Source organism: Arachis ipaensis, chromosome B09 (assembly GCF_000816755.2).
Source record: "Arachis ipaensis cultivar K30076 chromosome B09, Araip1.1, whole genome shotgun sequence".
NCBI classification, from domain to species: Eukaryota; Viridiplantae; Streptophyta; class Magnoliopsida; order Fabales; family Fabaceae; genus Arachis; species Arachis ipaensis.
The window spans coordinates 49,470,604-49,486,441 of NC_029793.2; the positions used below are offsets into that span (position 1 = coordinate 49,470,604).

At 37.1% G+C, this 15,838-nt stretch overlaps 1 protein-coding gene and 1 long non-coding RNA gene across 2 annotated transcripts; both read right to left on the reverse strand.

The window, feature by feature from the left end:
• LOC107615463 (superoxide dismutase [Cu-Zn], chloroplastic-like) lies at window positions 14,297–15,173 on the reverse strand. The gene is made up of 4 exons (XM_016317521.2): window positions 15,050–15,173; window positions 14,934–14,965; window positions 14,779–14,854; window positions 14,297–14,487 (listed from the first exon to the last, which is right to left on the reverse strand). The coding sequence occupies exons 1-4, from the start codon at window positions 15,156–15,158 to the stop codon at window positions 14,339–14,341; spliced, it is 366 nt and encodes a 121-aa protein (XP_016173007.1). The 5' UTR covers window positions 15,159–15,173; the 3' UTR covers window positions 14,297–14,338.
• Window positions 15,287–15,838, reverse strand: LOC107617051. Its single transcript, XR_001614774.2, has 4 exons — window positions 15,731–15,838; window positions 15,577–15,650; window positions 15,438–15,498; window positions 15,287–15,318 (listed from the first exon to the last, which is right to left on the reverse strand). It is a non-coding gene; the product is annotated as an uncharacterized LOC107617051 (long non-coding RNA).

The window sequence follows — 15,838 nt, forward strand, 5'->3', positions numbered from 1 at the left end:
ACTCAACTACTTCTTATTTAGGGGTGTCCGCGAATCGGATCGGATCGAATATGGCCGAAATACAAACATTTACGGATCAAATATCGGATATATCCACATAATTAAACCTTCTCTTTTTAATCATATTTCTATGTAAAAGAATTCGATAAAAATATTTCTTTCCGTACTTTTAAACTTATTTATTCCTAAAATATTTTTAATCAAACTCTCTCTAAATAACAAAAATAAAATAATACAATATAAGAATAATAATTACTAACTAAAACATACAAACAAGTAAATATAATACCAAACATATATATATTTATTTATTTTTTAATTATTATAGTGCGAATCTGCGGATCCGCAAATTGGATACGCAGATGTAGAGCAGATATCCGCGATCCGATCCGATCAATTTGCGGATCGGATCGTATCCGGAATTTTTGGATCGAATGCGGATATTTACCGGCGGATCTGCGGATATGATCTGATCCATGGACACCCCTATTCTTATTGAAACTCCTCTCTCTCTCTCTTAATTATTCATCATATGTACCTACTTATTACTTATTAGCAAAATTTTTAGAATATATAGTTTAATTTTATGACATATAATAAATTTTTATTAGTTCAATAATTTAAAGTGAAGAAGGATGAATTGAAAAATTTAGAAGATTTAAATTTTAGATTTATTGTGATTCAATATGATTAAAAAGAGTTCAAATAATAAAGAATATGAAAAAAAATACGTTGAAATTTAGAATATAAGTGCTAGGAGAAGTTATGAAATTACTGATTTTCGAAGAAGATAAAAAGTATGGGTAATACTAGGTAGACAAAAAAAAGCCAAAACTTGCTTTATTTAGCATTAATTAATTATCGCAACAATTAATGAATGCTAAATAAGGCAAGTTATGGCTGTTTTTGGCTTATTTTCTTTGGTTACCAAATATTTCCGAAAAAGTATATATTAAGACAATTTATGACGATTAAAATCAAGACTTATTTAGTATTCTTTTTTTCATATATTTCTGTGTGGTATCTATATCCTTCTCACAATAAATAATCCAAAAGAAAAAAAAATACCGTTTGATTTCTCTGCGACACACTCATATTATTAGATCAATAATTTAAAGTGAAGAAGGATGAATTGAAAAATTTAGAAGATTTAAATTTTAGATTTATTATGATTCAATATGATTAAAAAAAGTTCATATAATAAAGAATACGAAAAAAAATACGTTGAAATTTAGAATATAAGTGCTAGGAGAAGTTATGAAAGTACTGATTTTCGAAGAAGATAAAAAGTATGGGTAATGCTAGGTAGACAAAAAAAAAACAGCTAGAACTTGCCTTATTTATCCGTGGATCGGATCGGATCGGATATGGCCGAAAATTCGATCCAATCCGCACACTTTCCATCGAATCGGATCGGATATGATATCCGCACTTTTTAGTGCCGGATCCGATCCGATTCGATCTGCTTTGCGGATCGGATATCGGATATATCTGCATAATTAAACCTTCTCTTTTTAATCATATTTCTATGTAAAAGAATTCGATAAAAATATTTCTTTCATACTTTTAAACTTATTTATTCCTAAAATATTTTTAATCAAACTCTCTCTAAATAACAAAAATAAAATAATACAATATAAGAATAATAATTACTAACTAAAACATACAAACAAGTAAATATAATACCAATCATATATATATTTATTTATTTTTTAATTATTTGGGGTAATTTTGTCCCCTTATTTATTTACTTATTTATTGAATTTTTTTTTTTTGGATTTTTTTTAACATGAAAATAAACATAGCTTATTAATGCACATGGATTTTTAATTTTTTATAGTTTCACATGAGTAAGTATACAAATTCCCATTATTTTATCATGGTAGAAACATAACACATTCTCTTATTAACCCATGTTCCCACAATTTTTCCACAATTAATTGTTACACAATCCCTATCTTAAGCTAACTAAAGATTCAATTGGGATATTTAATTATTTTTCTGCTTAAGGCTAGTGAGGTGGTAAAATATAGAATAAATGGGGGTTTACAAGGCTTAAAGTGGCTGACAAGGATGATTTAAAGGGTAGGCTTATTTGGGATAAGTGAGCTAAACAAGTAATGGCCTCAATCATACGCAAGCATGTAAATACACTAAATATTGGACATATAGAATGGAACAAAGAAAAGATTGCAATCATAGAGAAGAAAACACACAAGAATAAAAATTTATGGTTAAATAATGTAACCATATAAATAAGCTCAAAATCTCATAGGTTGTGTGTTCTTAGCTTTTTAAACTATGTTCCAAATACAACTTCAAACAAGTTTTAATAGAAAAAGTTTTTAATTTAAATTAGTGAAATACTATAAAAATTTCTTGAAAAAGAAAATATTACTTCAACCAAGTGGTAACTAAATGCATAAAACCAAACAAACATGCAATTAAATATGCAAATGCAGTAATTAACAAAGAAAATAAAATATTGGTGTTGAGAAGAAAATAACTAACCCATGGAGATCGGTATCGACCTCCCCACACTTAAAGATTGCACCGTCCTCGGTGCATGCTAAGATGTGCAAGTGGACGGGTTGCTTCAACTGACGCTTTTCTCATCAAGGAATGTGCGTAGGAACTTGTTTGTCTCTCCCATGTAAACGTCTTCCGGTTCTCTTCCTGGTGGCCATCCTGAAAGAAAAAGGGAAGAAAAGTAACCCAAAACAAAGATAAAAAATAAATAAAATATGGGTTGGTTAATGCCAAATAATGAGGGTCTCAATTACATGGTAGCTACAACATGCAAGTGAGAAAATAATAGAAACACATGGCATACCAGTGGTGCAAAATTTTGCAACAATAAGGAAGAGTGTGGGTAAGAAGAGGTAATGTAAATTCATATCAATGCAAAATTAATACAGGTATAAAAGATTGGCATTGATTTAAATAATATTACCTAACCAGAATAAAACAAGTCTCTAAGCACCTAAAATAATTTAAGAGAAGATGCAATAGTGAAATAAGAAAATTCAATACCAAAGGAAAAATAATGAATTTAGAAAAGAAAATAAAAATATGCATAAAATTAAAATGAAGTGAATGAAAATATGCAAATGCAATAGGAAAAATAGAATGAAAGAAGAAAGAATGATAATAGTGAGATAAGTAGGATTGGAGAAGAAAATATAGGAATTCTGGTGCTGATCTGGATAAACTGTGCGTCGCATGCGACGCGGACGCGTGGGTCACGCGATCGCGTGAGTTGCGATATTTTCAAGTGATGCGGACGCGTGACTTGATTTGTGCTAGTGGCGCAAGAGCAGCCTCGCGTTCGCACAACTCTCTGTCTCAAACGCATATTGCCAAAATTCAGGGTGACGTGTGCGCGTGGGTGATGCGCGCGCGTGGGTGATGCGCACGCGTGAATGGCCTTTCCTTTAAAAATGACGCGGACGCGTGGGGCACGCGTTCGCATGGTAGGGCTTGTGCTTCTAGCATGGTTCCATCCTCATTCCAGCCAAACTTACTGCCTTACACCCTTCTACATCGATTTCACAGAGCCATGCGTTCGCATGGGTGACGCGGACGCGTGGGAGGCATTTTTTCCACATGACACGGGCGCGTCAGCGACGCGGTCACGTGGATCAATTTGTGCCAAAGGCACGCCTCCAGCCACGCTCTCGCGTGACTTTCTGTTCAATTTTCTTTTCTTCCCAATCGTGCGTGCTTCTCTTTTTTTTTATGCAAAATGCAGAATGCAGTATGCAGATGTTATGAATAATTTCAGGTTCAATGAAATAAAATAAAATTAAAAAACAAACAAAACTAAATAAAATTATAATTGAAAAAGGAACGATCATACCATGGTGGGTTGTCTCCCACTAGCACTTTTAGTTGTTGTCCTTAAGTTGGACATTTGAAGGGCTCCCTGTCATGGTGGCTTATGCTTGAACTCATCCAGGAATCTCCACCAATGTTTGTAATTTTAATGGCCTCCGAGATCCCAAACTAGGCGCAGAAAGCCTTCAAGCAGATTAAAGCAAGTTACAAGGCCCCAAGAGTGTTGATTTCTAGACTGAATTCCGGGGTCCCAAACTTTGCTTTTACACCCGTCTTCTTGTTGATCATTATGATTCCATCCGGGTGGCAAGCAATCTGAATTCTCACTAAAGCGGCCAAACAACTTCCTAGACCCATTCAATTTAGTATTCTTCCAACCATGATAATTCAGTCATGAGCTACCGACCATAATGAACCTAGGATTGTGTTGCCAGCCACTAACCATCTCCCTCTTACTCTTAAAGCCACAAAGAGCTCTAAGTTGACCATCTGTCTCAAGTAAACCATATTCAAGTGGAATGAGAAAGCTCAGAGATATGAATTTTACCCACTTGAATGTTGTGAAGGATGATGGTGACTTAGGTGGAGAGGTCTCCAGCAGCTTTGGCAAAGTGATATCAAGCTCCTCTCCCTTATGTTCTTTCTTGACAACTTCCACCTCCTTGCAAGCTTCTTCAATATCAACCTCTTCCTCTTGGTAGCTTTCTTCCAATTTAATCTCCTCTTCACTTCTTTCCAAGGGCATGGGAGGTTGTGCTTCTTCTTCTTTAATCTCCATCTCTTGATCGACCTCTTCCAAGTCCTTAACCATGACATGCCTTGGAGGTTGTACACCCTCCTCAATATCAAATACAACCGTCTTGGAAGGAGGCTCTATGTCTTGACTTTCCCATGGAGGTTCAGCATCTCCCAAGTCTTCAACCATTTCTTCCTCTGCAACTATTATGGCTTCCTCCACTTGTTCTAATACAAAGCCATGTTCCTCATTATCCACCGAAGTTTCTAGTGTCTCCTTCATGCTACGCTCTTCTTTTGATTCTCCACATGCAGCCATGGGAGTACTTTGAGTGCTCAGATGTCGGGAAGCTACTATATTTACTACCTCAGTTAAGGCTGTAGTGAGTTCCAGTACGGCCCTTTGCATCTTCGCTTGCCCTTGAAGAAGACCACGAAGTTTGTCATCCATTGGAGGTTGGGGTAGATATGAGGGTTCATTATTTTGGAGAAAGGGTTTATAATAGGAAGGTGGTTCTTCTTGATAAGGATATGGAGATGGTGAATATTGAGGTAGTGGTTCTGGGTGTGGTTTATATGGTGGTTGGTGTGGTGGATACGGGTTAGGGTCATATGGAGGTGAATGGTGGAAAGGGGCTTGTGAGTATGGTGGTCCAAAGCTATTTTGAGGAGGTGGTTCATTGGCATATGATGGAGCTTGCTGGTAACTACAAGGGGATCCACCATATCTATTGTCTTGGCATGCATTGTAAGATGGTCATTGTACATGGTATCTTGGAAGGTGATGTTGCCGAAAGGGTTGATCAGATCCTCGTGGCTCCTTCCATCTCTGATTGTTTTGACCTTGATGCATGTTCCTGTAATAATTTCCATTCCTTGCAACAGCATTGGGACCAAACTCAAAGCGATGGGGGTGAGAACTCATAATATCTAATAAAAATTAAAAACAAAAATAAAAACAAATAAACAAGCAAAATAAAATAAAATAAAATAAAGTAAATAAAAGGTTTTTGAAATTTAAATTTTGAAATTGAAAATTAAATTTTCAAAATTAAATTTTGAGATTTGAAATTTGAAATTTGAAATTTGAATTTGAAATTTTGAATTTTTAAAATTTTGAAATTTGAAATTTTGAAATTTGAATTTTGAAAAAATCAACAATATAAGATAGAGATTTGAAAAATATTTAAATTTTGAAAAGGATTGATTTTTAAAATTTTAAATTTAAATTTTAAATTTTGAATTTTGAATTTTGAAATTTAAAACTAAGATAAGATAAGATAAAAATTTTAAAATAAAAATCTGAATTTTTTTTTCGAAAAAAATCAATTTAAAGGCAAATATTTACAATAACCAATAATAAGGCACACATTTGCAATTCCCCGGCAACGGCGCCATTTTGAAGAACGGATGCTTGACGATTTAGAATTCAGAATAAATTCTCGTTGCAAGTATAGTTTCTAAACCAAGCAATCAACCTTTCTTACAAAAGTTTTTGTTGTCACAAGTAACAAACCCTTTAAAAATTGATAACCGAAGTATTCAAACCTCGGGTCGTCTTCTCAAGGAACTGCAGGGAGGTATGTTCTTATTATTGGTTATGAGTTTTGTAAATTGGAGGTTTTGAAAGTAAGGAACAAGTAATTTAAATGACAAGTAAAATAAATAAATAACTATAGAATAAACTCTTGGCAAGGTATAAAAATTCGGAAGTCCTATCCTAGTTATTCTTATGAGAATTGAGTTTAACCCCACTTAGTTAACCTAAAGCAAAGGAAAGTCAAGTGGACTAATTAGTTAGATTCCCAAGTCCTAGCCAACTCCTGAGGAAAGACTAGAGTTAGTGGAATACCAGTCAATTAGAGGAATTAATCACCAATCACGATAAGTTTAATAACTCAAGAGCTTCCAGTTAATCAATTAAAGCCAAGAATATAAAAAACTAAATAAGAATCATAAACTGAAATACCTCAAATTATATTAAATAGAATATTCAAATCTAACATGGAAAAATTCATAAATTAAATTGAAAAAATAAATAAAAGGAACATTGAACCTGAGACTCAGAAGAAATTGTAAGTTGATATAATAAGAAATCCTAATTCCTTTAGGAGGAATCCTAATCCTAAAACCTAAGAGAGAGGAGAGAACCTCTCTCTCTAAAAACTACATCTAAAAACCTAAAATTGTGAATAATGAAAGTATGATCATGAATGAATGGATTCTCCCACTTTATAGCCTTTAATCTGTGTTTTCTGAGCCGCAAACTGGGTCGAAAACAGCCCAGAAATCGCTGGAGAAGAAATCTGCCACGCTGATTTTCGCCACTGCGACACGTCCGCGTGGAGCACGCGTTCGCATCGCCTAGCATCAGAGCAACTATGACATATTATATATCAAATCAAAGCCCCGGACGTTAGCTTTCCAACGCAACTAGAACCGCATCGGTTGGACCTCTGTAGCTCAAGTTATGATCGTTTTAGTGCAAGAGGGTCAGGCTGACAGCTTTGTAGTTCCTTCAACTTCTTGTATTCCTTCCACTTTTGCATGCTTCCTTTCCATCCTCTAAGCCATTCCTGCCCTGTAATCCCTGAAATCACTTAAAACACATATCAAGACATCTAATGGTAATAAGAGAGGATTAAACATAGGGAACTTAAGACCAAAGAAGCATGTTTTTAATCAAAGCACATAATTAGGAAGGCAAATGTAAAACCATGCAAATAGTATGAATACACAACTAGAAAATTGATTAATACAGACAGATTTACAGACAGATTTAGTCTTTATTACAGACGGATTTTTGGTTACCGACGGATTTTGTCCCTCTGTAAAAGCCCCGTCGGAAATTATTTACCGACGGATTTTTTTCCGTCGAAAAATTACCGACGGATTTTTACCAGTTACCGACGAATTTTCCCTCTGTAAATTCTCCATCCATTTCCCGCAAGCGACGAACTTTCCGACAGATTTTTCGTCTCTAATTACAGACGGATTTTCCGACAGATTTTCTGTCTGTAATTACAGATGAATTTTCCGACAAATTTTCCGTCTGTAATTTGAACTTTGGAAAATCATCTCACTCTGATTACAGACAGAAAATCCGTCTGTAAATTCGTCAGTAAGGTAAAATAGAATTTTTTTAATTTTTCCATTGCAAAATGAATACTTTAGGTTTGTTTTATAATTTACTCCATCAAACACCGTAAATCGAAAAAAGAAGGCCAAAAATCACATAAATAAACATAATATTCATTACATGATACCTATAAAATTGGATGTTATTTTTCAACATCATTGGCCACTATCTCACTGTCTTAATAAAAAGATACCCAGAAAAAATAAGATGATCATCCTAATGTTACATGAATGTCACAAATTACACTTAGCACTTAAAGATAGAATAATCTAAAATATTAATAGATAACTAAATTGCATCGGCAGCATCAAGCTTCACATTGAAAGTTAATCTTGATATCTCCTGACTGAAATAGAATCAAAAGCCGAATTGGAATTGGAGTGAATTGGAATGCTTGAATAAAAATAAAGCATATTATTTAAAGCATTTTACACTCCATAAGTAGTCTCTTTTTGCATGAACAATTTTCTATAAAAGAATCAGTAAATAGAGAATCACATCTCTTCTTAGAAAGCAAGAACCATGAGCTTCTTAAAAAAGGGTAAAGGAGGAACATGTTGTTAAATGTTGACATTTGGGTTTAGGGTAAGTTACGAGATCACACAAGCCCGTGATATTTTTGTTAAAAAATAAAAACTAAAATGTGATAGATGCTAAAAAAAGGGTATAGTAGTGTCGTAGTGCTAAAAAATCTGAGAGAGTTAGTTAGATGAATATATCAGGTGTGCTCCGTGATGAATGAGTAGTTGCGGGACATGGCAAGAAAACATTTTAGTTTAGCATACCTCATCCATAGTTCCATACTATCAATCTCCATCAACAAGTCAAGTAAAACAGCAAGTGATGCCTCGTTTTCCCTGTTGTAAATACAGAGAAAAATAATGTTAGAGGAATATAACACAAATTTATGTTTACATTGCAAGAAGGAATCTCTGTTTTCAAAAAGAAAGTTCATAGATTAAAACAAAATAACAATACATTGTCATGGGTTTTGGCCATGGCAACAACTTCTCTGACCACTGTGTATAAGGTAGTCTAAGTTTGTTGACAAGAAAACAAGACAGGAAAACCTTAGTTTTACGGCTATATGAAGAAAGAAAGCATAGTTACCTCTATTTTATACTTCTATAGGCATCAACAAACTGGAACTCTCTCAAGCACTCTTCCCTCATTTCCAATAAATTGGCTCGGCCTAATTTCCCATATGCAGCAGGCTCCTCCATCAACCTATTGAATTGGTGTGTTAGTTTATTGAAGAGAAGAAAACAAAAGCCAAGTACAGAATAAGCAAATAGATGCCAAATTTTCAATAATGGTACCAAACCATCAAAACAGAATAGGAATGTCAGTATTACCATGCCAAGTGAGCAGAAAATGCTCGAGCAAATGCATCACCCCTTCATTTGGCATCATCTGTTCTGCCTTCTGTAATACCCGGTCTAACCGAAATTAATTAAATAATAAGTTAAATAAGATCGAATATGGTTGGAAGATTTGGCAATTGGAATTTGATAATTCAAATATGATATTTGGATTCAGTGAATTTTTCCGAGTCGGAAAACATAGTTTTCTGCGTAAAAGCGCGCAGTGAAATTTTGACCGGCAGTACCGGCTGAGATCTGTCTGGTACTACAGCTGAGGAAATTGATTATGGGTAAATAATATTAATAAATGAGGAACTATAATTAGGGAAGGTAGAAATATTTAAAGTGCAATTTAGAGCGCTAATCTTAAAGGTTTTGGCCCAAAATTGGGCCAATGGGCAAAAATAAGTGAACCGGGCCTAAGTGAGCCCAAGGCCCAACATATATAAACATTAGTTATGAGCATTTCAGCTTATTTTGCCCTAAAGAAGGGGTGTTGGGCGCTGAAATTGGGAAGAGAGAAGAGAAGAGAGAAAACCTAACTCTCTTTGATCTTCAAACCACCATAACTTGAGCTACGGAGCTCCGATTGACGAGCCGTTTATGGCCACGCATCGCTCTTCTCATCCTCTACAATTCTATCTAAGTTTTGTGGTGAGTCTTCAAGATTGGGGGTTGAATCTGTAAATTCTGCAGCTTTTAACTTAGAAAATTTTTAGCAGAACGACCCTACGCGCGTAGGCGCACCTGGCGCGTGCGCGCCGTTCTTCTAGAAAGCACCATCCACGCGTGCGCGTGGTGTGCGCGGGCGCGTCGATGCGCTGTACCAAATGCCCAGCTATTTTCCAGAGAGTTGTGCCAGGGTCGTGCCAGTTTTGTGCCTGGGCGCAAGAGCACCCACGCGTATGCGTGGCTGACGCTTGCGCGGCGTTTGGATATTTTTCAACCCGCGCGTTCGCGCGTATGACGCTTGCGCTCGATGAGTTTTTGGCCACGTGGAGTGCGCGTACGCGTGGCCCTGTTTTCATGCCAAAGTTTATTTTTGAGTTTTTAAAGCCAAACCTCATTCTTTTAAGCCTCCGATCTCACCCCTTATGTATCAAATCATTATGGTATGCCTAGCAATGAGGAAAGAGCTAGGGGATATGATAACTTGCGAGTGAAGCAATTATGACTCGAGCATAAGGATTTGAATATTAGGGTGTTACATTATGGTATCAGAGCAGTTCGTCCTCGTGAGCCTGAGGGATGGAACTGCTTATGCTTCAATGCATACTCTGAGTCTGTGCCTGTGCTAGTTAGGGTATCTAACCGATACATCTAGCATGAAGTCCATGAGTGTACTTTTGGTACTTTGAAGCACTATACTTCCGATATTGAGACTGATCAACTTGATATCGATTGTTTGGTGTGTATAGGAACCAGATGGCGCCTCGTGGACCTGGTCGGGGACGTAAGAGAGATCGTACTAGTACTCAGGAACCGGAAATCAACCCAAATAACCCGGTAAACTTTATGGCGGTGTTGGAGAATATGGCTGCTTCTATGCAGGCCACTGCGGAGGCTCTTGGGCAACAGATAAACAATAATGGCAATGGCGGAAGTGGAGCTCAGGGCCCGATGACACTGGCAACTTTCTTAAAGGTTAACCCACCTAAGTTCAAGGGAACCACTAATCCGACTGAAGCTGACACCTGGTTTCAGGCCATGGAGCGAACACTGCAAGCGCAGTTGGTGCCTGAAGAACAGTGTGTTGAATTTGCTACCTATCTGCTCACGGGGGAAGCATCGCATTGGTGGCAAGGAGCCCGACGTCTCCTGCAGCAGGGGAATGATCCTATCACCTGGGGTACCTTCCAAGTGGAATTTTATAAGAAGTACTTCCCGAATTCTGCTAGAACGGTCAAGGAACTTGAATTACTGCAGCTGAAGCAGGGTACAATGTCCGTATCTGAGTATACGGATAAATTTGAGGAGTTATTCAGGTTTTCTCGTATGTGTCAAGGAACCCCAGGAGACTTCGAGGAATGGAAGTGTATTAAGTATGAGGGAGGACTTCGAAGTGAAATCCTGAGCTCCGTTGGACCGATGGAGATTAGGGTCTTCTCAGAACTTGTGAACAAGAGCCATATTGCTGAAGAATGTGTGAGGAAGGCTGTTGAGACGAAGAATGAACGTCAGGAGTCCCACCGCAGAGAGCACAATCAGGAATACCTAACAAGGGGTCAAGAGTTTAAAAGAAGAGGATACCCACAACGTCTTCCCCAAAGGCGAAATGACCTTGCGACAAATAAGAATTCCCAAGGAAAAGGTAGGGAAAAGCAAATAGTGGTTGTTTCAGATGTTTTGAGCTGTCAGAGATGTGGAGGTCATCACCCAAATAGACCGTGTCGTTATGGTTCGGGTTTGTGTTATAATTGCGGAAAGCTAGGACATTTGGTCAGAGATTGCCCACATCGGAAGGACCGGGAGACTGCCATGTCTGATTTTCGTACCTGAGGTAATAAGAAAACTGATAACTTAATTCTTTACCACTTTAGATAATGCTGAAGGCTGGTATTCACTCATAATACATGGTCGAATGAAAAATTATGATCTGTTCTAGATAACCCTAAGTTATCTTAATAGAAGGTTTGGTGCTACAAGAGGTACGGTTTAAGTTTCATTTAAGTACCGTGTGTTGTGATGAGAATTCCTAGGCTAGATGCCCCTAGGATTACGTTTGAATTGTGTTTTTTTATGGATTTAATATGTGTGGATAATATGTTGTGATAATTAATGATTTAGATGAGAATAGTGTGATGATGCATAGTTGATGTGTTGTTGGAATTGGTGTTGGGTAGTGAATTATGCAATTATGAGTTATATATATGTTGAATTGATGAATATTCGACCAGATGTTGTGAATTTTTGGCCGGAGGCCATGGTAAGTTGCTGAATGTATTGTGTGAATGATGTTTGAAATTAAATGGAATTTGATCATGAATGTATGAAAAGTTGGAATTATTGATAGGATATTGGGAATTGAGGATTGAGATGCCAAGTGGATAGAATTTGAGTTGAAATAAATAAATGATGTAGGTTTTGAATTTGGTTGAGTGTGAATATGTGAATTGAGTTGGTTTGGGTTCATTTTGTTGATTGAAAATGGCTGAGGCTTGTGAATTTTTGGAAAATTGGTAAATTCGACTTTTTAGTAAAAACAGATTATTCATAAACTTCGGCGGGCCATAACTCAGTCCTCGATATTGAAAATTTTACAAAACTAGATTTTTATGAAAATTTATTTATCGATCTTTCCAACGGTTCAAGAATGGATGAAAAATGAATTTTGTACAAAAAGATATGAAGGTTTAAAAATTGGGTTCAAAAATTGAAAATTTCACTTATCAGCATTTTGAAATTATGCAACATTATGCGTACGCAGATGTGCCACGCGATGTGGAAGTTGCGCACTGACCAGATTCCCACATACGCAGAGGGAGGCAATGCGTATGCAGAAGTGCCAAAATTGCAAACTTGCGTACACGGACGTCGTACGCTACGTGAGCGAATCCCATTGCCCAAACCATCCGCGTATGCGAACATGTACATGCATACGCGACTTTGTCAAATTTACACTCATGCGAACGCAAGCATGTGCATGTGTACGCGACTTTGTCAATTTTTCTGAAAAGTGAATTTTTTAGTTTTTAACCATTCTTTTAGCCTTCTAACCCTTTATAAACCTCGATAAGAGTATAGAGCCGATGTAATTAAGGATAGAGGAGTTAGAATTGAGAATTAATGAGATGAGTTAGTGAATTGAATGAGAGGAACAAATTATGAGATGATGTATGATGAGAATGAATGCGATGATTGATTGTGAAGATGAATGGATGATGATGGATGAGTTTAATTAAGATTGAATATGATTTGAGATGAGATTGATAAAAAGAATGATAATGATTGTGAGATTGATATTGAACATGATTCTGATTGTGATATACTGGCCTGGGTAGATGCAGAGGCATTGATCCACTTGCTCCGGACTTGGTTTGAATCTCTTGGGATAGATGCAGAGATTCGCCCTCACTTGCTCCTGGTAGAGAATGATTTGAGATTTGAGAAATTATCTACGTTTCAGATTTCTTTGGGTAGATGCAGTGGGTCGGCTCCACTTGTTCCTTGTTGAGATCCGAGATTCTGTTGACCCTTCGAATTTTGAAAAGAGTTGAAAATGGCTTGTTTTTAAAATGGCACTTTGTGGTTTTGTATGGAAACATGGTTTTGGGGCATACTTTGACGGGACATAACCTGGACTACGGATCTCTGTTTTCTGCCAAATCTGTTTAGAAATGAAATTGGATCCGGGATGTCCATGCCGTTCGAAGGACGGGTGAAAAACGATTTAAAACGAGAGAGTTATGTCCGTCGGAAGATTGCGGGTTGAATCTGTAAATTCTGCAGCTTTTAACTTAGAAAATTTTTAGCAGAACGACCCTACGCGCGTAGGCGCACCTGGCGCGTGCGCGCCGTTCTTCCAAAAAGCACCATCCACGCGTGCGCGTGGTGTGCGCGGGCGCGTCGATGCGCTGTACCAAATGCCCAGCTATTTTCCAGAGAGTTGTGCCAGGGTCGTGCCAGTTTTGTGCCTGGGCGCAAGAGCACCCACGCGTACGCGTGGCTGACGCTTGCGCGCCATTTGGATATTTTTTAACCCGCGCGTTCGCGCGTATGACGCTTGCCCGTCGATGAGTTTTTGGCCATCCACGCGTGCGGGGGGGTGCGCCTTGTCCGTATATCGTTTTCGGCTTCACGGTTTATCTTTTGTTGTCGAAACGTGAGTGATACGTCTTCGCGATTTTATTTCTACTCTTTTCAGGCTTCTCGATTAATACTCTTTTCGAAATTACCTATATTTATATATTAAAAATCCACCTGAGAGTCGTACCACCGTAATATCATTGACTTATGACTCGAGCATAAGGTTTTGAATATTAGGGTGTTACACCTTCACTTGCTACAACCTATCATATTTTAATCGAGAAGTTACAAGCATATACTGCCATGAAAGAAGTTTCACACAATTTGTTTTGAAAATTTACTTCAACCAAGATGGACAACACAATATACCCAAACCTTTTTATTGTGAGTTATGTTTTAAATTTCCTTTCATCTTTTCTCTTCTTAGTTGATTATGTATATGGACCAATGGGGATTTTATCAAAGAAATGCAATTAATCACAGATATTGAGAATCCTTCATCTTTCAACAACAAAGCTCAAAGTGCATCAAACAATATATAATCAGATGGAATGGATTGATTGATGTATTTGAAAAGGATAGAACTACTATTGTTCATAAAATTCTTCATACCACATGCCAATCTTCCACCAGCATTTCCAGTGCTCAAGCTGAGTTCCTTCCCACCTGCAAAAGCATAAGTAAAGTAAAATGCAAATTAGACTAAAGTAAATAATGCTCTAGTTATGAGTAAGCAAGGAACTCATGATGTAAGTCCACAGTTACATGGCAACATAAAAAACATTAGCATGAAGAGAATAAGCCAATTCCATTTTCATGATTTTCCTCCTCTGAACATTCATCTACTGTTTACTTGGATCAGACAACAGTGAAGAAGCTTTTAAGAAATTTCTTGTGCAGCAGCAAGAGTTGTAAGGCAGAGACGTATATAAAAATGTATAACAAGGAAATGCTAACCTTTTCCAAGGTCATCCTCAAGCTCATGAACCACCAAGGCTCTTCCAACTACTGGATTGGGGCCAATCAGTGGTATCTACAAAGAGAAAAGAAACACAAAAATTATTGGGAATTCAAATTAACACACGGAAATGAAACTGAACGAAAGAAGGCACCTGATTGTCGACAATTGTTGCTTCTGCAACTCCTGCATTTCAAACATGATGTACAGATTGGTTCAAAAAGCAGTCCAAAGCAACCAAAGACGAAAGATAAGAGAAAGATGGATTACCATCTGCATTAGCAACTATGTTTTCCAGGTCACCCGCATGGCAAATTTGATCTCCCGGAGCACCATGTTTCATCTTATTAGGATTAAAATGTGGTTCTAAATATGCCATTGAAGAAGCAAACACTTAAAAATTCATCAAATAAGAACCACATAGCAAAAGATAGAAGGGGAAAACAAAGGCTATAATTATAGGCAATACCTTCTGGTGTCATTGGAACAGGCGCAGTGATCTCAGTTCTCTTCCGTAAAAACTTCTCCATCCACGAAATCTGTGTTGGAAAGTCAGAGTTAGATAATGTAACTGCCAAGAAGAAAAGAACACGTCTAATTGAAGTTCAAATTCATGGAAATGATTGATCAAAATGAAATTGAAATAAGAAGGAAGTACCTCTCGAATAGCTTGAACCTTCCATCAACAATAGCAGGGAGTTTCTTGAAAGGGTTGATAGCTGATAGAGACGGATTATGGAGGTTTAATTAAAGAGGTAGATAAGTGTCTTCGGAAGCATAGTAATTGTAACGATTACCTGCAAATTCGGGAGATAACTGCTGTCTTTTGGAGATTTCAACTCTAATCTCGTCGAATTCTATTCCATTAACTCTATTGAGAAATTAAGCATTAGCAGTAGGAGTAGCAGAATTCAAATTCCAGCAAAGAAATACAACGTTGAATTGAATTACTTGCAGAAGATAAGAACGGCACGAGATGGTTGGGACATGCGGTCCGCATACACCTTCACCTTCAATATCTTTTCCTTTTTGCTTTCTTTCTATCTACGCCACAACACC